The sequence below is a fragment of the Cyprinodon tularosa genome, unplaced genomic scaffold (genome assembly GCF_016077235.1).
Source record: "Cyprinodon tularosa strain WSP-4 unplaced genomic scaffold, ASM1607723v1 ctg308, whole genome shotgun sequence".
Taxonomy (NCBI): domain Eukaryota; kingdom Metazoa; phylum Chordata; class Actinopteri; order Cyprinodontiformes; family Cyprinodontidae; genus Cyprinodon; species Cyprinodon tularosa.
The window spans coordinates 564,950-586,615 of record NW_024039017.1 but is presented as its reverse complement, the minus strand read 5'-3'; the positions used below and the strand labels follow the sequence as shown (position 1 = coordinate 586,615).

At 41.0% G+C, this 21,666-nt stretch overlaps 1 protein-coding gene across 3 annotated transcripts in view; it reads left to right on the top strand.

Annotated features, from left to right (window-relative positions):
• Positions 1 to 21,666, top strand: part of nebl (nebulette) — a 170,978-nt gene that overhangs the window by 128,516 nt on the left and 20,796 nt on the right. Inside the window, exons 32-44 of one of the 3 annotated variants that reach the window (XM_038292111.1) lie at positions 1,889 to 1,999; positions 2,839 to 2,949; positions 4,266 to 4,376; positions 6,156 to 6,257; positions 6,624 to 6,728; positions 6,805 to 6,909; positions 10,792 to 10,896; positions 11,066 to 11,170; positions 11,251 to 11,358; positions 18,272 to 18,382; positions 19,013 to 19,129; positions 19,217 to 19,327; positions 21,528 to 21,632. The exons of the other annotated variants lie outside the window; for them this stretch is intronic. Of the exons in view, the coding sequence (XP_038148039.1) occupies positions 1,889 to 1,999; positions 2,839 to 2,949; positions 4,266 to 4,376; positions 6,156 to 6,257; positions 6,624 to 6,728; positions 6,805 to 6,909; positions 10,792 to 10,896; positions 11,066 to 11,170; positions 11,251 to 11,358; positions 18,272 to 18,382; positions 19,013 to 19,129; positions 19,217 to 19,327; positions 21,528 to 21,632 (1,407 nt within the window). The remainder of the gene's footprint in view (positions 1 to 1,888; positions 2,000 to 2,838; positions 2,950 to 4,265; positions 4,377 to 6,155; positions 6,258 to 6,623; positions 6,729 to 6,804; positions 6,910 to 10,791; positions 10,897 to 11,065; positions 11,171 to 11,250; positions 11,359 to 18,271; positions 18,383 to 19,012; positions 19,130 to 19,216; positions 19,328 to 21,527; positions 21,633 to 21,666) is intronic. 3 annotated transcript variants of the gene reach the window in all.

The following is a 21,666-nucleotide window of genomic DNA, read 5'->3' as shown; positions in this document are numbered from 1 at the left end:
GCTTCAGACTTGAGACAGGTTTCCTGTGAGCAAAGACAGAGGTGGATTAGAATCAGTTTTCTCACTTGAGACGACTAAGATTCTTTCTGGTAACAGAGGCTCAGGTTGCTAACCAAACTAAGGTCAACACTGCGGCCTTGAAGGAAGGTCTGGCGGCTGCTTATGTAGGGAAGGTTCCTGATGAACAGACGAGCTCCAGGTGTGCTGGAGGGCTCCAGCCCAGGAGACCCACGGCGCACTCTGCTGGAGAAAGGTGGTACATCCCCAGATCCCAACAGTAACCCCAGTCCCTGAAAGAAAACAAAAAACAGAAGAGGATCCTCTGCGCCCTCTGGTGGGCAAGCCTCAGGATCCCAACAGTCTGGGAGTTTGTTCCAGATCAGTGGAGCAAAGATGCTGCTTCTCCGTGTTTGGTTCTAGTTCTGGGTGGACAGAGTAGGCTGGAACTAGAAGACCTGAGTGGTCTGGGAGGTTGATCCACTGACAACAGATCTTATATGTGTTGAGGTGCTGATCTATTCAGTGATTTCTAGACTAACAGAAGGATTTTAAAGTCAATTCTCTGAGCTACAGGGAGCCAGAGGAAGGACTTTAGAACCAGGCTGATGTGCTCTACTTTGTTAGTTCTAGTGAGAACTCAGGCAGCAGAGTTTTGGATCAGCTGCAGCTGTCTGATGGACTTGTAAGGCAAAGCTATGAAGACACTGATGCAGTAATCAACTCTAGTAAATATAAATGCATGAATGAGTTTTTCTAGATTGGACATTAGTCCTTTAATCCAGGAAATGGTCTACAGACGATAAAAAACTGACTTAGTAACTGCCTCTGAAGGTTCAGGTCTGAATCCATCATGACACAAAGATTTCTGCCATAATCAGTAGTTTCTAGCTGTAGTAGCTGAAGCTGTGAGCTAACTCTGGATCAGTGCTCCTAAGGTCAGAAAAGTATTACCTCAGTTTTGTTTTTATTTAGTTGGAGATAAAATGGCTATTTGACAGCTACCATTGTTAAAGTCTGAGGATGTTCAGTCCTCGTCATCCCCTTGGACTCCATCTTCCCCTTCATTTTCCTCATGATGAGGCATCAGGCTCAAACATTTAGGGCAGCAGCTGCAGGACCAGTTCATTGATTGGATTCTGTTTGTCATCAGTTGAAATATGCTCACTCAATGATTCATAAAAAAAATCATTGAGAAATCACTATTGCTGTCCGTTTCAGTGTGTACATCGGCCAAGTTGGCTAGCCAATGTCCCGGAATGACATCACACTTCCAGGCTTGGTATGGACAAAAGAAAATGAAGCAGAAAAAAAACCTTTTTTCTTAAAAAAAAAGTTTGTTTGTAATCACTAGTATCTGAATATCTACCGACTCTAGCATAGATCTCTTTCAATAAAACATTTCACTCCATTTTTAACTATAAAATTATGTCTTATTTTGTCCTTGTAACCAATGCAGGTAAACAACAGTGAAAAAATAAAAAACAGTATTTACAGTATTTCACATTAGAAGATACATTTTTTGCTCCTGGTGGTATTTTAGCATAGCTGTCAAATCTCCTCGTTTGGCTGGAACTTACCGTGTTTTTCTCCTGATTCCCGCACTCCTCACATATTAGCAGTCTCCCTTAGATTTCCTGTATTATTGGATTATAAAATTATATAAAAAATAAACATTGATCTGCCTAGCTAGCTTCTGATCAAGTTACTGTAGTTTGCAATTCATTGGCAAGTGTTTATTTTAGATTTGTTGTTCATGTCTTGAAATATAATAGATACTATAGCCTGGATGCTTTAGTCGGACGGTTCACAGCGAATGTCATATAATGTCCCTTATTTTCAAATCTAAACCATGATAGGTATGAAACGTTTTTTGTTTGTTTTCTTTCAGAATAAGTACAAGGAGGCCAGTAAAAAAGAACTGGTTCAGTCTCTGTACTCCCACCTTCCTGAAACCAAAGAAACTCAACATGCAAAGCAGCAATCCCAGCTGCACAGTGAGGTAGGTTCAACCCACACCTCCTTTCCTCATTCAGTTTTATATCTGCTATTTCTATTTGTCGTTTATTGTGTCTCACATTTAAATACATTTTCAGTCATCTCAAATTCAGCTGCTCAAATGTTTCTGTCTATACTCAAACTGTTGTAAAAGGGGTTCATAATTATATTTGCACTGCAAAAAGAATGTAAATCTTAATAAGTCATTTTTTCTTTAATTAAGTGCATTTTTTCTTGAGTTAAGGAGGTAACTTGGACACTTTGCCAATGGAATAAGACAATTTACATTTAAAATTAGACAAAAACTATTGCATTGTCTTATTTCAAGTGTATAATATTTAGTTATCTTATTTTAAGAGTTAAAATACTCATTCCATTGGCAAATCATCTTATTTACCTACTCAAAGTTAGCATAAATACACTTACTTTTAGACTTTTTTAATCATTTTTAGATCATTTGTGCAGTGTTTATTAAGAGTTTTTTTTAATTAAAAAACTGGAAAAACATTCTAGAAATAAGTCAAGATTTCTAAAAATAATTGTATTAACGCTTAATTTGAGTAGGTCAATAAGATGATTTGCCAATGTAATTATCATTGTTACTCTTAAAATAAGATGCACTTGAAATAAGGCAATGCAATTGTATTTTCTTATTTTAAGTGTAAATTGTCTTGCTCTATTGGAAAAATGTCTCTTTTATCTCCTTATTCCAAGAACAAATGCATTTATTTTAAGAAAAAAAAGACTTATCTAGATCTTGATGTTTCCAGTGTAATAGTGATGTTCAACTTCAGGGAAAGATACTGGAACCTTCCAGGTCATCAGTGTGTTGGTTTGTTGCAGAAAGCTTACAGGGAGGAGGGGAAGAAAGAAGCAGGTCACTGTTTGTACGCTCAGATGCCCCAAACCATCGAAACCGTCTTTGCAAAGGAGGTGACCAAAGCCCAGAGCGATGTAAGTCCCTGCAGCACTTCACATGTTTCCGACACAAGACAAATATTCAGGCTTTATCCTCTGTTATTGATTAAAGGCATATTTAATGTGCTGGGTCAGTTTTGAATAAACACAGGGATTAGGTTGGGATTTCTTCTCTGTTCTCTCACATGTCAACTAGCAGATCTTTTGGATGACGGTGGAGAAGAGGCTGCAAGCATTCAGTCTTAAGGTGGCTAAACCTCTGACCCAAATTAAACATGTGAATTAATTACAAGCTGCTGTACGCTCATCTTTCAGCTCTATGCCTCATTAGCTTCCCCTCCCCCACCTCCAAGGAGAAAACAATCTGAAAAACACTCAGAAACTCAAATATTTAAAATAGTTTATAGGAAGCAAACCGGAGGTGAAGTTCTAAGGAGTTTGTGTGAATAGTGAGAAGTGAAGAAGGTTTGGACCAGAGCCGATGGAGGGTCTTTAAACAGCCCCCCTCCCACTGCTGGGGGGTGTGATGTGAGCTTTGGTGTTATTTTATCTGGTGAAGCTTGAACAGAGGGAGCAGCTGCTTCCACAGCCTGAAGCCACAGACGGTGACCTACTGACCAAAGCGCCCACGGAGAGCAGACACTAATGCACAGATTCATACACATCCCTTTGATTCAGCAGCTTTTTGTTTGTAGTTGCTAAAGCACTGCAGGACTGATTGTTCTAGGGAAGATCAGAGAGGCCAGAATTATTGGCATCTGAAAAAAAAATGTAATATAGTGAAAAGAATAAAATCATGATCTTTTTATGTCTAAAACATTTTAATCGATCACCTATGACTTCCTATGACAGGATCTGACACATATTGAATTTTTCCAGTCTTTAAAATGTGAAAGGCATGAAAGCCTAATGATCTTCTTTTTTTATTTATCTTAAACCAATGGTTTATCACCACAGCACAGAGATGTTAGTAATGATCGGAGCTTCTGGTCCACACATGAGGACAACTGTTTGGTGTCGCCCAGAGGCCGTGATATTAAAGCTGTTAAACTGGGACGCAGGCCTGATGCATTACTGGTTTCATGTCACCTGACTGAGCAATGCAGCGCTAACTGGAGCGTATAACAGCAGTGCAGACAGCCCCACTGTCTGCTGCAAGAAAGCTTCTCCTAAATGATTTCAACAGGGGTTTCTGCTTAATGTGGGAGCGAATGCTCCTCAGGTCTATTGGTTGCTGCCAAACTCTCCTCAGTGTTCTCAGCAGTTCAGTCAGTCCCCAATGTTTTCCTCGCTGTGGTTAATACCCTTGTTATTTCCTTTCTTTAATGCCTCCTTTTTCTGCCTCACTGCAGAAGTTCTATAAAGAGAAGTATAACCGTGAGAAGGGGAAGTCTGACTACAGCAACATGAAGACGCTGCCTGAGGTGGAGCACGCCATGGAGGTCAACAGGAACCAGAGCGATGTAAAGCTGCTGCACACCCACGCTGCATTAGCCATGCAGAACCAGGCTGTTACTAAACAGGCAGCTTTTTATTTAGCCCAATAATCACAGATCAGAAAAATACTGCCATGTTTCTATTCTTCCTCTGCTACTGTAGCCTTCTAATATCTTTGTTTTATGAGTAGATTCAGCGACTCACATTTATTAGAGCACAATTTGCAAAGAACGGTTCTTTTATTGTAGGGGCTCAATACATTTTTCTTTAATTAAGGAAATCAATCTTATGTTTAGAAACAAAATTCATGGATTATCTCAGTACTTGTGAATCCTGTAAAGTTGATATACCTGTAGTGATTTTGTTAGTTCTATATGTCTTTATTAACATTAAGGTGATTCATGTCTCTAGGAATTTTTCATCAGTCACCTAGGATTTCTCATTTGCCTGGGGAATAAACATCATGTAACTCAGAGGCTCATTTCTCCTCAGCACTTCTCACAGTAGGAAAAAATCATAATGCAGAGGCAGGAAATATAAGAGTTGCATGAAAATGATTTGTAGGTTCAAACTTAAACTAAATTTTGTTCCATTGTTGTTGCAAAGAACACTTTTTGTAACTGAAAAAAGCAACCTATAAATGGCTCTTGGAATGGCTTCAACAGTCACTTTGCTGTTTTCTCAGACATAAATTTGTTATTTCTTTACCAAATGCCATTTTCATACTGCAACACTCATAATGCATTAATATTTCTTTTACATATTAAATATTTTCAAATTGGCTGCACAGTATCGCAGTGGATAGCACTGCGGTTTGATTCCCGGCCCGGGGTCTTTCTGCATGGAGTTTGCATGTTCTCCCTGAGCATGTGTGAGATCTCTCCGGGTACTCCGGCTTCCTCCCACAGTCCAAAAACATGACTGTTAGATTAATTGGCTTCTCTAAATCCTCCTTAGGTGTGAGTGTGTGCGTGAATGATTGTCCTGTTTGTCTCTGTGTTTCCCTGCGATGGACTGGGGACCTGTCCAGGGTGGACCCCGCTTCTCACCCGTAGACAGCTGGAGATAGGCACCAGCACCCCTCGTAACCCTGCTTGGGATAAGCGTGACGGAGGATTTTTCTAATTTTATTTTTATATCGCTCTTTTTCCGATTAAGGGTTAAAGATTACATTATCTTCACTTCAGCGCCCCCACATCGCTCTTGACCAATAAAGACGTTGTTGCCAATGTCCCTGCAGACCAATAGAAGTGGAGAGAATAGGATCTTTGAAATGCAATATGAAAAGAAGGCAATTTGTAAAACTCAATCTGAAAAAAGAGATTTTTTTCTAAAAAGTAATTTGAAAAAAAATAAAAACAAAATTTAAAAATGTAAAATAAGAAAAATCTGAAACATTACATTTGAAAAAAATCACAAGTAATCCAAAAAATAAAATGTTTTGTATCAAATAACTTGAGAAAATAAAATCTAACAAAAACACAAAGTTACTCTCAAAACCTTTTTCTTCAGTTAGATATTTTTAAGTTTAATTTCTCTTTCATATTTCCATTTACAAAACTTGTTCTTTGCTTGCAACAATAATGCGAAATGCACTCCATAAATCTGCCCATTTCTACCCTTTATTTTCAATCAGCCTCAGACTTTTAACATTCAGGTCTAGATGCTTTAAACACTCTTCAAATATCTTTAATTATTGTTGCTCCATTTGGTTGTTTTATTTAGCTTCAGTTTTTCATGCACTTCCACTGCATTTTATTTGTCGTTTGTTTCTGTTTTTCTTGGGCTGCTGCTGCTGATCTCAGGTCAGCTACAGAAAAGGTAAAGACGATCTTCATCACTACAACCCAGAGCCGGACCGACCCGACATCGTCAGCGCCACCAACGCAGCCAAACTGGCGAGTGATGTGAGTCGTCATTTATCTGCGCTAAATATACCTTAGAGCCGTGCATTAGTTTCCATGACAACGGTTGTGTTGAGAAGCTGCTCTCTGAGAGGAGGTGCTGATTAATTATAGAACAATTTCTGCTGTTAACACTGAGCTGTGTTCACATACAGTGGGTCCATAAATGATTTACAGAAACGATCTGTATTCTGGTAGCTTTTTATTTAATCATCTGATCCAGGAACAGCAGGTTTGTTTCTCCTGTGATGTTTGCAGACAGAAGCTCCAAAGACAGGATGAATGAAGGGGGAGATTTAACAGTGGATTGTATCGTTTTAGTGACACTTTAACAGCTATTTATGAGCAGACTCTTCAATAACTTGACAGGTGGCGTATAAGAGTAAAGCAAAGCAGCAGGTCTGCACCGATGAATCCCTCCTGTCCAGAACCGACCTTCTGCACGCCAAAGAGGTTTCCAAACTGGCCAGTCAGGTAACAGACAACTCCCCACCATTATTTAGATTCAACCAGTTCAATTGGTAGGAATAATGACCTGTCTGTCCTGCAGGTGAAGTACAAATACCAGCATTTAAAGGGCCAGAAACCATGTTACAACCCCATGGACTGCGTGTCTTTCAAACACTCACAGGCTGCTGCTGCTCTGGCCAGTCAGGTGGGAGTTTTATCTCTGAGTAAAAACCTTCCCTGCATGTTTTCTGGGATCTTAGAAGATCTGAAGCAGGAGGGTTTTCTACTTTGTTTTATCCATTTAAGCAGAATCAGCTCCACAGCATCATACAGCCACCACCATGCTTTACAGTTCTGCAGTTTTCTTCATGTTTGGAAGCCTGATTTGTTGTTATTGAAGCCAAAAAGATCAACATCTGAAAGAGTGGTTCCAAAGTGGGGGTCATAAGTCAGCTAGTGGTGGTGGAGGGGGATGTGTGTGTGTGTGTGTGTGTAGTTGGGGTGATCACTCTTGTGTCATAGGTGAGGTTTATGGAATGTCTAAATATATATATGTATATATATGAAATTACTAGATGAGACTTTTATTTCTATATATTTTTTTTAACAGTGGGTTGATCGTTCCTTTTTTAGTAACGCACCTAAATTGTGGACCAACCTGCCCCTCGGTCTGAGGGTTCTCACAGATCTGCACCTCTTTAACTCCAGGTTAAAGACTCATTTTTTAAAATGTCTTTTAATACTTGGGACACATTGTTTTATGCTTATGATTTTGTTTTTTTGGGGGGGTTTTTGCAATGTTTTAATCTTTCTGTGAAGCACTTTGGTCTTCCTGGTGTCGCTGTAAAGTGCTATATAAATAAACTTTGATTTGATTTTATCAAATAGATCAATGAAAAATTAAGTATACCACTAAGTTTTAAAATGCAAAATTAAATGATTCAAAATACATTTAAAATGCTGAACTAAATAATAGAATGTCATTAATTAAAGTCGTGGGGAATTCATATTTAAATGTCAAATCATTGTGTCTTAAACATGTATATAAATGTACTCTTTACTATATTGTCCCAAAAGTTAGAACATTTCTATAAAAAAAAAAATCCTTTCTGTGTGTTTTTTTTCCGTTATCTTATGCAGGCCAGTTAGTTATACGTCAGCCTGAACACCTAAATTCGGCCAAACATAAATCAATGGTCATCTGTCAATTAAATTTTTTCGGTCATAGCATTTTGATTCATATGTCGCAGCTAATATACGCAACGGTTGAAATCAGAATCCTTTCCTTTCCCATTGAGTTCCAGAGTTCCGTCCCAGTGTTCACGGGGATGGACGTCTGTGTCTTCAGCAGGCGTAGAGCTAACAGAACTGGCAGCGTTGCGAGGCAAGGGCTCAAACATGTACGGCTGGAAGCCTTCTACACCAAACCAAGCTTCTGCCGCCCTGGCGTCCTCTTCCACAACATCTTCATCCCGCTTTCCTCCTCTAAATAAAACATGTATGACGGAGGAGACTCATCCACGACCTCCGACACTAAACTCTCCTCCTCTTGCATGTTTCCTCTGTCCATAGCGTTCCTTGACAGTGTCGTTTCTAAGTCACCAATTTAGTGCTACTTGGTCCCAATGGAATTTCCTATTGGGAACCTGCTAGCACTAAGTTGCTAACTGGTTAGCAAGATGCTTCAGAGAAACCGGCAACAAACAAAACAGCTTACCAAACATCCGCCACAACAATCAAACATTGACATTCACTTTATTCACTCGTGTAAAGTCGGGCACCACTCAGGAGAATTCGGATGCAACCATTGGAACATCCAATGTATCTATGAATAGAATTACCTCACTATATTTTTTAAATAAATATGGAGGTAATTATATATGTATTTTTTAGGGGTTGCCTGTTTGTTGTATTATTATTTTTTGGGGTCACAGAATTAAATATTTGAATTGAAATGTTTGGTTTAGAGCATCACCTAACCTTTCTGTCCATGGTGATAAAAACTGGAAGCATTTTGTGTTTTTTGCATCACTTCCCCCTAATGTGGAGAAATCCTGTTTGTTTCTTCCATGTAGATTAAAAAATAGAGAAATCTCGATGGCTATCAAATTTGTTCCAATCTTTCAATTTAAGCCAAGCAACTTTTATCTATTTTATCTTTTATTAATTCTGCAAACTGGCGTTTGACATCAACTTTTGTAGTGTGACCCAACTTTGGGAATCAGTGATCAAAATAATAAAACTCTGTTTTAGAAGCACAAATCTTAGAATAAATACATAAAGTATTAACTCTGCTCATATATTATAGTATATTAGAGGATATGTTTTATCTTATTAAAGCTCCCATAGACATAAAGTTCTTATTTAAGTTTCTTGCTTTCAGGCAAGTTTTGAGACTTTCTGAGTGCTTCATCTAAACTCTAATGTCGATGTTATGAAGCTGATAATCCCTTACATGGAGGCAAACATAATCCATCTTCAGCTCCAGATTAAAACATCAAGGTTTTCTGAGAGGAAAATCTCCCTCAGGTCGTTGGGTTGTTGTTCAGACGTTCTGTGTTCGGATCACCTGCAGTTTTCTCTTCAGCTTCAGAGATAAACAAACCCAGGAGGAACAAACCGCGTCTGTTGGTTTGTTTTTCGCTCTCTGACATCCAGCATGTTGCGTGGAAGTAACCATGGCAACCCTTTCTGAGGCAAATGAAGAGGGACTGTGGGATGGAAAACAGGAAAAGGTGAAGAGGTTGCAGGCAGACACACAAACATGATGGCTGAAAACTCTTTCCTAACTGGACCTGTGATCCCAGCTGTGATCCTGAACCCAGAAAGGTCCTCCGTGTGGAAACGTCTCACCGTGACGCTTCACGATGAGACAGCTCCCACACTAACAGTGCGCACACACCGCTTCGTTTTCGCTGCCCACACCGCCACAGCGTTACGTAACGGCTTGTTGCTGAACGCTGCCTGGTGTTCAGGAACGCCAGAGCTGCTTTTCAGTAAATCTGCTGCTTGAAAGGAGGCCTTCAACCCTTTGGGCAGACGGACCGACCCAATTCTGGTTTCAGGTGAGACTGGCACCAGTTAGAGCTGAGTTTGGCACAGAGGAAAGAGAAACCTGTCCAGAATTCAAGTTATGATCAGAGATGGTGCAGGGATTAAAGCTTCATGACATTTAAACCAGAGTTTTGGTTTAAATGGTATAAGAAGAGTCTCTTTATTTACTGTTTGTCATTTTTCTTCCTAATTCTTTTGATAAATACAACAAAGAAGAGAAGGAGTGCATTTTTGTTGAACTCAGCTCTTCATCCTGATGTCTGCAACTTTCTAATTATAGAAAAAGATTCAGTTAAGATATTAAACAATACAATTTGTCTAAGATGTTGTGATATTAGAAGAAAATAAAATTATTTATTCATTCCTAAATATTTTGGCACTAAAATATTTTGCTTATCTCAGTCCAACTAGTAAAGGGCTCATATTCTTTTAAACTCAAGTATCTTTAGGAGCTTTCCTGTGACTTATTTGATGCTCTTCTAGATTTTGATTTCTGACTTTTACAGAAATCACTGACTTTTTTCCAAGAGTTTTCAAGAACATAGCTTGAACTTTCCAGAACCTGCCTGGAAGTCCCCTGATACTTTCTGAGGACTTTCCTTTTACTTCATAGTGAATACAGATCTCTTCACTCCCATAAACTCTTCTGAAAGTTCTAGGATCTCATTCAATGCTTTTCCAAAAGTTAAGTTGGTTTTCAAAATGTGTTTGGAAATGATTGGGTGCTTTCCTCATCTGATTACTCACAGGAACAGAAATCAACAAGTAAAGTCTTTCTTAAGTGAAGTTCTGTGAAGTACCTAAAGAAACCTTTTCTTTTTCTGATGGTTTCAGATCCCTAACACTTGTTTCTATTAAAAATTTAAAGAAATGTTTCAGCTGTGAATAGAAAAGTTCAGAGCTGCTCCTCTTTTAATCTGTTGTTCTTAAAATTCTTAGATTCTTCTTAGTCTGACGTCTGAAATGAAGTTGTTTACTAATCAACAGTAAAAGGCTTCAGTACTTTAATGTTAAACTGTCCTTTATTTCCCAGGTGAAGTATAAGACCAACCAGAACCAGAGACCCGAAGGTTCCTCGGATGTACCGAATCTCCTGCAGCTGGAGCATGCCCTTCATGCCAGCAAGCTCCAGAGCAATGTACGCACACTTTATATGGCTGCATGTGGGACCAGCAGATATTGATGTACTTTAACACAGAGGGGTGTGGCTGGTGCAGAATTCTGCTTTTGTCTTTAATTTTACTGTAGAGGCATATTTAGATCCGAGCTTTCTGGTTTTTAACCTTCTGGTGTCTGTGTGTTCTCAGCTTGAATATAAGAAGAAGTACAAACAAACGAAGGCCCACTACCACAACGCCCTGGATACGGCAGAGCAGCTCCACCACAGGGAGAACGCCGTGCTGCACAGCCAGGTTCCACTGTCAGACCCTCCCAGTCAGGCTTTGGCTTTGATGTTTTTTCCTCTTGTTTGAGTAGTTGTTGTTTTTTTTAGGTGAAGTACAAGGAGGAGTATGAGAAGAACAAGGGTCGCTCCCTGATGGAGTTTGGAGACACTCAGACCTACAAAGTGTCCAAAGAAGCTCAGAAGATGCAGAGTGAGGTAACCCATTCCTCTTACAAAATAATTAAAATGTGGTTGTGCATGGCAGGAGTCGGGTTAGTTTAATTTCATGTTTAAAAATATAAGTTTCCTAGTGATCAAACAGCAAACTGAATTATCACTTCTACTGCTTTCCATTAGCATTAAACCCATAGCCTAGCTTATTTAGATGATAGTAATATAGAAAGAGTTGTAATCGACATAGAAGAACCTAAAATATCACTCTATGCTGATGACGTGTTACTGTATTTACCAAAACCTTGTCAACGATGCTATATTTGATGGACCTTATTTCAGAATATGGGTATTATTCAGGATGTGAGGTAAATGCATCCTGTAGAAAGAAACGGTACAATCCCAGATAATATTAAAAAACTGCAGTGGATTTAAATGACCAAACTATTTTTCAATTCAGTTCAGTTTATTTCTATAGCGCCAATTCACAACACATATCATCTCAAGGCACTTTCCAGTTCACCAGATCATCCAGTCAAATTGATTCAAAGTTTTCTATCTAAGGAAAACCAGTTGATTGCATCGACTCTTTGACTCTTCAGCAATCCCTCACACTAAGCATGCTTGTAGCGACAGTGGAGAGGAAAAACTCCCTTTGAACAGGAAGAAACCTCCAGCAGAACCAGGTTTAGTGTGAGCGGCCATCTGCCGAGGCTGACTGGGGTTCAAGGAGTCAGAAGCAGACATAGAAAAAGCAGCTGTAAAAGACAAACTCAGAGCCAGCTCCCATGTCAGAGGATGAAGAGAGCACATCCAGTTAGTCACAGTCAGAGAAACAGGACTACACTGAAAAACAGGCCGATCTCCAACATCTATAAACAAAGGTGATGATGGCAGCAGCACAGCTGATGGAGTCACAGCCAAACAGGAACAGACCAGATGTAGCTACTATGAGAAAAAGCAGAGAGAGCAGAACATTAAACAAGATATTAAATATCTTAGGATTTTAAAACTCTATCCCTAAACAATCTATAAAAGGTAAATTATAGTACAATAAGTAATGATCTGGAACAAACACGCTCCATCTCTATCTGCCGGGTCGTATTTAAACCATCTGCATGAATGTTCTGCCAAGGCTCCAGCACCTATTTCTGATGCTGCCTGTAGAAATACCTTAAACTACTTTTGACAGTCTGGACAAAGCTATTTCAAGATGCATATTTAAAAAAATAAAATAAAAATGCCCCTGAGTCAGACGTAAAAGCCTTCAGTTATCCAGATGGATGCATTAAACTGCCAAACCTAAAATATCCCTCATGAGCTGCACAAATAAAACCATGATAGAGTGGATTAAGGAGAGTTTTTACACCCGTTGGCTTTATGTTTTAGAAATATTTCCCTGGACCTCTTGACAGCTTTACCTTTTATAGATATCTATGTAATAGAAATGGCTATTTGGATTAAAGTCACCCTTAAAATTTGGAAATAAATATTATCAGCTACTAAACTAACAAAGTTGATCTGATCACCTAAAGGTAACAGATTCACAAAGACTTCTATAAAGACCTCATCCAGATGCTGGTTTTAAAAAGTGGTTAAAGACATGCATTGCACTGGTAATGATTACAAAGAAGCATGAAGGTGATGAAATAATTAGTAAATGATGGAATCTGTTTGTATCTTTGGATAACCACAACTCACTGCAAACAAAGGAGAGACAGGAGGTAAAAATAAATTAAGCTTTCTGAATACCTGCAATAGGTTGTGCACTGAGGCTACAAGCGCAAACACCTGAAAAGAATTTAAATGGAAACACAACATATAACTGCATAAATGGGACTGTTATAACAATCTAAATACAGGTTGTTCTTAAAAGAAATTCTCTATGCTCTCCAAATAATCTTTAGGCAACATATCTCACAATCCCAGTGAAAGAAAAGGCAGAAAAATCCATTTCCAATGTATTGTTCACAGCAGACCTAAAATGTATAAGAATTAAAGGGTTGAGACCAGATCCTTCCACGTTTAATATATGGGCTCATAAGATTTGGGACTGTTATGAGAAGGAGCAAACCACATAAACATTAAGGCTCCAAAAGTCTACCATTATGAAACCTTGTGGTCCTAAAATGACTCTATTGTTACTGTTAAACATACAAACTGATGCCCCTCTACTCTAAACGATGTATCCTATATTGCGTCACATATAATGTAGTGTGGAAATGTACACCCTCAAAACAAACTGATTTCTGATATATATACATATATATATATATATATATATATATATATATATATATATATATATATATATATATATATATATATATATATATATATATATATATATATATGTAACCAGCAGTTTTCTCTTGTATAAAGATGATCTTTCTGTCATGATGGGTATCAGGGAGGCCCAATATGCAGAACACTGACGACACGGATGGAAAGTTTAACAGAGTTTATTGGCAAATTCACACATATAATAAAGACTGATGCAATGGTTCTGGGCTGGGACTGGTTCACTGGCGTCTGTGAGAAAGACAGTTTGGTTAGCGAAGGCTTGGTTGAGACTTGACTGATTGTGTTCAGGTTTGTACCTTGATGACTGTAGAGGAGGTTTTGGGAGCGGAACAGTTGGGTCCGGAGAAAGCTTGGGTTGGCAGAGTCCTTAAGCTGTTTCAGCGTCTTACTTCTAAAGGCTGTTTTGACCTTGGCTTGTGTTTCCAGCTCGGTATCCAGAGCTGCTAGGAAATCCAGAGGGTGAGTCTTCAGGTTTGGCTCGGAGGGCTGGCTCGGCAGGTTAAGCTCTTCCAGAGCTTCACAGGAGAAAGAACAGGAAACCTGGAAGCAGAGACAAAAGGGTTAGAATCCAGGTTGGACTCAAAGGAGACTTGGTTCACTAGGGATCTATGGCTTAAGTGCTAACCAACTGATTAAGACACTGCGGCGTCGAGGCAAGGTCTGAAGGCAGCTTAAGTAGTCCAGGTCCTCCAGATGAGATCATCAGCTGCAGGTGTGCAGAGCAGCTCAGCAGGGAGGATCCAGGGCGGACTCTGCTGGAGAAAAGGTGTATTTCTCCAGCTCCCAACAGTACCCCCCCCTCAACGACCGCCCCTTGGCGGTGCGGAAGAGGTAGACGGGAGGGAACGCTCATACTCCTCGATGAGAGAAGGGTCGAGGATGTATGAACCAGGAACCCATTGTCGGTCCTCCGGACCGTAGCCCTCCCAGTCGACGAGGTACTGCCAACCGCGACCTCGCCGACGGGAGTCCTCGATCCGGTGAACGGTGAAGGCCGGATGTCCATCGACTTCCAGGGCGGGTGGAGGGGAGTCGGATGGAGGGCAAATGGGACTAGAGATGACTGGTTTAACCTGGGAGACGTGGAACGTAGGGTGAATCCTGAGTGTCGGGGGAAGTTGAAGACGGACGGCGGATGGGTTGATGACTCGAGTGATCTTGTATGGGCCGATGAATCTCGGGGATAATTTGCGGGAGGTCTGGCTGTCCCGGGTGGACAGCCAGACCTCCTGGCCGACCTTGTACTCGGGGGCTGGACGTCCCTTGGGGTCAGTGAACCTCTTAGAGGACTCAGAGGAACGGTTGAGTGCTTGGATGGTCTCTCTCCAAACACGCTGGCAACGACGGATGTGGTGATTGACAGTCTTCACCGATATCTCTCTCTCGTCAGCAGGGAAGAGAGGTGGTTGGTAGCCGAGGCTAACTTGGAAGGGAGACTGACCGGTAGATGCAGACTTGAGTGAGTTATGGGCGTATTCTATCCAGGTGAGATATTGACTCCAATCGGTGGGATTATTGGAGGTGAGACAGCGGAGGGTGGATTCGAGGTGTCCTCTCAGTTTGACCATTTGACTGGGGATGATAGCCAGAAGTTAGTGACACTTTACAATTTAGAGCAGAACAGAAAGCCTTCCAAACCTGGTAGACAAATTGGGGACCACTATCTGAGAGGATGTCCTGGAGAATACCATGGAGGCGAAAGACGTGCTTGATCAGCAACTGGGCGGTTTGATAGGCCGTAGGAAGCTTTCTGAGAGGGATCAGATGACAAGATTTGGAGAAACGATCTACGATGGTTAAAATAGTTGACATACCTCGAGACTCTGGGAGACCAGTGACGAAATCGATGGCAATATGGGACCAAGGACGTGAGGGCACAGGGAGCGGTTGCAGCAAACCGGAGGGTGGCTGATGAGAGGCTTTGTTCCGTGCACAGGTGGAGCAGGCAGACACATATTCCTTTACATCTCGATGCAAAGTGGGCCACCAAAACCGTCTTGAGATCAGTGAAACTGTTCGGCTCACTCCCGGATGAGCAGAGAATCTTGCCGAGTGCATCCAATGAATGAGACGAGACCTAACAGACGAGGGGACATAGGTACGGTTAGGTGGTCCATTACCTGGGTCTGGTTCTGTGGCCAGGGCAGCGTTGATTAAATCTGTTATCTCCCAAGTGACCATTCCAACGGTACATGAGGCAGGGAGGACAGGTTGGGGTGACTCAAGTTGATCCACAGCGTAGAGACGAGAGAGAGAATCGGGCTTGGTGTTCTTAGATCCAGGTCTGTAGGAGATAATGAGATTAAAACGTGAAAAGAAGAGAGACCACCTTGACTGTCAAGGAGTAGCTTGTTTAGCGGACTGGATGTAGGCGAGATTCTTGTGGTCAGTCCACACCAGGACTGGATGCTCTGCTCCTTCGAGCCAGTGTCTCCACTCTTCCAAAGCCAACTTAATGGCCAAAAATTCTCGGTCCCCAACGTCGTAGTTGTGTTCTGCGGGAGAGAGTTTACGGGAAAAGAAGGCACAGGGATGGATTCGTTGATCAGAGTCGAGTTTCTGAGACAAAACTGCCCCTACACCGGAGTCAGAAGCATTAACCTCTAGGATAAATTGCTTAGATGGATCTGGTTGGATTAGGACTGGAGCTCTGGAAAACAAGGTTTTGAGTTTGTCAAAAGCTGCTTGTGCCTCGGGGGACCATCGAAAAACTCTCTTGGAAGAAGTTAATGCAGTTAATGGGAGGGCGGTTTGGCTATAATTTCTGATGAACCTCCGGTAGAAATTAGCGAAGCCCAAAAATCTTTGTAGCTGCTTACGGCTTTCTGGAACGGGCCATTCTAAAACAGCTTTTATCTTCTCTTCAGAAGGCTTAACCTGCCCGCCCTCGAGCTCAAACCCCAAAAAGGTAACTGAAGATTGGTGAAACTCACATTTTTCAGCCTTTACAAAAAGTTTATTCTCTAGAAGTCTCTGAAGAACCAGGCGGACATGTCTCTTATGTTCAGATAGATTCTTGGAGTAGATCAGGATATCATCAATGTATACGAATACAAACACATTGAGAAAGTCTCTGAGGACGTCGTTCACTAGGGCCTGAAAACATGCGGGGGCATTTGTTAAGCCGAAAGGCATGACCAAATACTCGAACTGGCCCAGAGGAGTCTTAAATGCCGTTTTCCATTCATCTCCTTCACGTATCCTAAGGAGATGATAGGCATTTCTTAAATCGAGCTTTGTGAAAACGGTAGCTCCTTGTACAGGCTCAAAGGCTGAGGCGAGAAGAGGAAGAGGATATTTGTTTTTGATAGTGATTTGGTTCAGGCCTCTATAATCTATACAGGGTCTCAACCATCCTTTTTTCCAACAAAGAAAAATCCTGCGCCCAACGGGGATGAAGAAGGGCGAATAATTCCTGCAGCTAGCGACTCGTTAATGTATTTTTCCATTGTTTCACGTTCTGGTTTGGAAATGTTATAAAGTCTACTGCTGGGTAACGGAGCACCGGGTAATAACTCGATGGCACAGTCGTATGGTCTGTGTGGTGGAAGGGACGAAGCACTGACCTTACTGAAAACAGGAGCCAAATCATGGTAATCAGGGGGTACCGGAGAAAGGTCAGGGACGTCCATCTCCCCCCCACCTCTAGGGGACCCCACAGCGGGAGCTGCAGAACGGAGGCAGGTCTCGTGACACAATGTGGACCAGGACTCCACATGACGATCGGCCCAATTAATATGGGGATTATGCTTCTCCAGCCATTCATAACCCAGTACCAGTGGGGAACATGCGGATGAAAAAACAAAGAAGGTTATGGACTCTCGATGGTTACCTGAGATTAGAAGTTCAAGGGGTTGAGTTTGGTGGGTGAATTGATGAAGTTTTTTCCCATCAATCGCAGAGACTCTGAGAGGCTGGGTTAAAGGAACCGTAGCAATTTGGAGCTGTTGGACGAGATCAGAGTCTATTAAATTACGTTGGTAAAAAGGTGTATTTCTCCAGCTCCCAACACTTTCTGTAATAACGAGGGCTGAGTACTCTCTTTTATATTATGCTGAATTACAGAAAAAGCCCCATCGATAATCTGGAAAAACTCACAAAAAAGAGAAAAGACAATTGGGAGAAATTTATTGATACATTTACTTTGTCTTTGGCGCTCAGAGCTCGGCAGGAAACATAGCACTTAATGTTGATAGATATGCATGAACAGGAGCAAAATTAACAAACACAAGTATGAAATAGACAGAGAAATAAAAAGAAAAAAAAACAATCCGCAAACAATTTGCATCATTTTTCCAATTTCCTTCATAGTCTTTAAGAAATTTGGCCAATGGTGACCATAACTATTCCCTTTCCTCTCACAATATAAAAAAGTTGCTCTAGAGCCATAAACGACGCCATTTCCTTCGCCAATATATGACATACTTCTCTGATATAAAACAAATGGATATCTTGCTCCCATCTATCTTTATAATGATCTGTTATAAACTGTTTAAATTATATCCACAGGTGTTAAAACAAATAAGGTATTGTTGTTTAAAATATTTATAGCAGATTGCAGCCAATTTGACATGTGTGACAAGTTTGTAGAGAAATATCAGGTGAGCCAGTGAGCAGAGATAAAATTAACCTTGTATGTTTGTGTGTCTCTCAGAGGGAATACCGTAAGGACTTCGAGGAGCAGGTGAAAGGTAGAGCTTTGCTGGATGTGGATCAGACTCCAGGATACCTGACTGCCCGAAACGCCAGCAGTCTGCTGAGTGAGGTACTTAAAGATTGAAGATGTCTGTGAAGTTAGGAAGCTGATACTGAGGCATTTCTTGAAAGAAATAATGTTTATATTTATAACGTCCTCAGACGGAGAGATAGGGCTCTGACTGAGGCATTTCAGTACATACATTTATACCTTACCAAATCACACACACACACACACTCCCCCCAGGGGAACTATCCCACCCTCTGCATAAAGAACTTTCTCACACACAAACTTTTGGAGAAAGTTCAATGCCATTCCCTGTTAGGTTAATATTTCTGGATCTTTTCAAAACAACAGTCCTCCCCTTCATGCCATGAAGGAAGCTTTGTAACTCGTTCTTATCTCACATGACCTTCATTTGATGCCTGTGAGGCTAAGATTAGACATACCTCAACATTTTTTACTCCACAACTCTTAGAATCCAACTTCAAAACGGTTACTAGAATGCACATAACATCTATGTTTTATATCAATGTTTTCAGCATCTTTATGTCAATAAACTGAAAGCAAACTGCTAAGAAGTCAGAAAAAATAAAAACTAGATAATTTTTTATAATGAAATCTCAAATGACTTCTGTTCATTTCTTCTCTTTGAAATCATCCTGAACTTACTAATCAGCCCTTTTGGTCTCTTTGCAGAAGGTGTACAGGAAGGACCTGGAGCAGGAAGTGAAGGGGCGGGGCTTATCTGGTCTCGGTCTGGAGGAAACGCCAGAGCTTCTCAGGGTTAAGAAAGCCAATCAGATTCTAAACCAGGTCAGAGCAAATGTAGAAATAAAGCTGCGTTTAGAAATAAAAGTAGATTTGTATTTCACTCCAGAGGTGTCGCCTTTGGTTCTGCAGAAGGAATACCGCCGGGATCTGGAGACCGAAATCAGGGGTAAAGGAATGGAGCTGAGCACAGACGTCCTGGAGATACAGAGAGCCAAAAGAGCTTCAGAGATCCAGAGCCAGGTATCCAGAACCAGCAGCTGGTTTATTATGATTAAAGATAGAGTTATGGGTGAAATATCAGACAGTGTTTCATTTTATTCTGAAAATCCAGGTGTTTTCCACGGTTACTAACTTTAACATTTATACCTAAAGGTATTCACTTTGGCTTCATAACTCTTTGCTTTTAATAAAACGTTTATAGATGTTAATTAGAACTAAAGTCCACTGAAGGTTTATGAATGTAATAAATATGGAATCAGAAAGCTAAACATCTCTCCCTGTTTTAAAATTAATTCAGTAAAAAAGTTGATCACATCCAGAAAAAAAGGTTTGTAAGTTTCAGGTGATCATTATTCTCATTTGGAAGAGGATGCACACATTAGTTATAGCTTCTGTTGAGAGCCTTTAAAGCAACCAAGACTGTTAGGCTGCAATATAAACAGTCCACAGCAGATAGATACAAGAATGGGGGTTAATGACACAGGAAGTCAGAAAGCTTCAGATCCACCTGCTGCCCGGGTTTAAAGTCGTAGGGAAGTCATATTTAAATATCAAGTAATTCTGGCTTAAACATAAATGTACTCTTTATCAGACTATATTGTCCCAAAATTTAGACAATTTCAATAAAAAAAAAAAAAATCCTGTCTTAAGATCTGTGCTTTTTTCCATTATCTTATGCAGGCCAGCTAGTTATACGTCAGCTTGAACACCTAAATTCGGCCAATCATACATATATCAAGGGTTATCTGTCAATAACGTTTTTTCGGTCATAGCATCTTGATTCATATGTTGCAGCTAATATACGCAACAGTTAAAATAGGAATAATTTCCTTTCCCATTGAGTTGCGTCCCAGTGTTCACGGGGATGGACGTCTGTGTCTTCAGCAGGCGTAGAGCTAACAGAACTGGCAGCGTTGCGAGGCGAGGGCTCAAACATGTACGGCTGGAAGCCTTCTACACCAAACCAAGCTTCTGCCGCCCTGGCGTCCTCTTCCACAACATCTTCGTCCCGCTTTACTCCTCTAAATAAAAGATGTAATGTAGGAGACTCATCCACGACCTCCGACACTAAACTCTCCTCCTCTTGCATGTTTCCTCTGTCCATAGCGTTCCTTGACAGAGTCGTTTCTAAGTCACCAATTTAGTGCTACTTGGTCCCAATGGAATTGCCCATTGGGAAGCTACTAGCACTAAGTTGCTAACTGGTTAGCAAGATGCTTCAGAGACACCGGCCACAGCCAAACTTGCTTCTGAACCTTCCGCCACCTTGATGAACAACCAATCACATTCACTTTATTCACCATGCGCCACTCTGGAGAATTCAGAAATGCTATAGTTGGAACAGCCGTTTCCCTACGACTCGAAGGTTTTTCATGCATGGTTCTCTTGCCCCTACAACTTGATTAAATGGAGCCTAGGTGGAAGTTCGACTGAACAAACGATCGCTGACCCTTATCCGTCACAGGTTAATCAGTTTCCAACCACACCTCCACGAAAGCCAATCAGCATCCAAAGTTAATTTTAAAAGGCCTCCAAATCCACAACTCGTCTGCTACCTAGTGGGCAGGCAGTGGTTGTTTTATGTCTGACTTCAGTTCAGATGACACCGTTTAAACCCACCTCCAGCCCCTCCTCCACCATCGTAACTAAAGCTTCATCAGAGTTTTATTCCTCCCGGACTCTTACGGTGTTCGGCATCTGATTTCAACCGGTCCGGCAGAAGACCGCCATGTTGAGCCTGGTTCTGCCAGAGGTTTCTTCCTAATAAGGGGAGTTTTTCCTCTCCACTGTCGCTTCATGCTTGCTCATCATGGACGGGTTCTCTCAACCTATGTTATCCAAACTGGACTTCCATCTTCCAGTTCCCTGAGTGAAGCTCTAGTATCAGCTCACACAGTCCACTGGATCTCCCCATAAAGCTCAGCAGACCGTCTCTCTAACCAGCAGTCTACAGACTGACCCACTTCATCTATCTCCACTCCACCACCAGTTTCAGGATTCTTTACTCCTGTTCATACATATCACAGAAAATTCAGTGCTATGTTTCCTGCTGAGGTCTGAGCACCAAAGACTAAAGTAACTGTATCAATAAAATTCTTCTAATTGTCTTTTTTTTTCCTTGTGAGTTTCCTTTTGATGAGACACCATCCAACATTTGGATGCTTTTTACTCTAGGAAGTTCCTTCAGTCCCGCTGTAATATTTGTGTTTATGTGCTACAGAAATCATACAAACAGACGGAGCAGCTAAGGGAGAACTCCTATGGGACGCTTACAGACACTCCTGAGCTGCTGCATGCCTCCTACCTCAAAGACATCTACAGCCAGGTCGGTCATCATCATAGACTTCCTCTCTGATGGG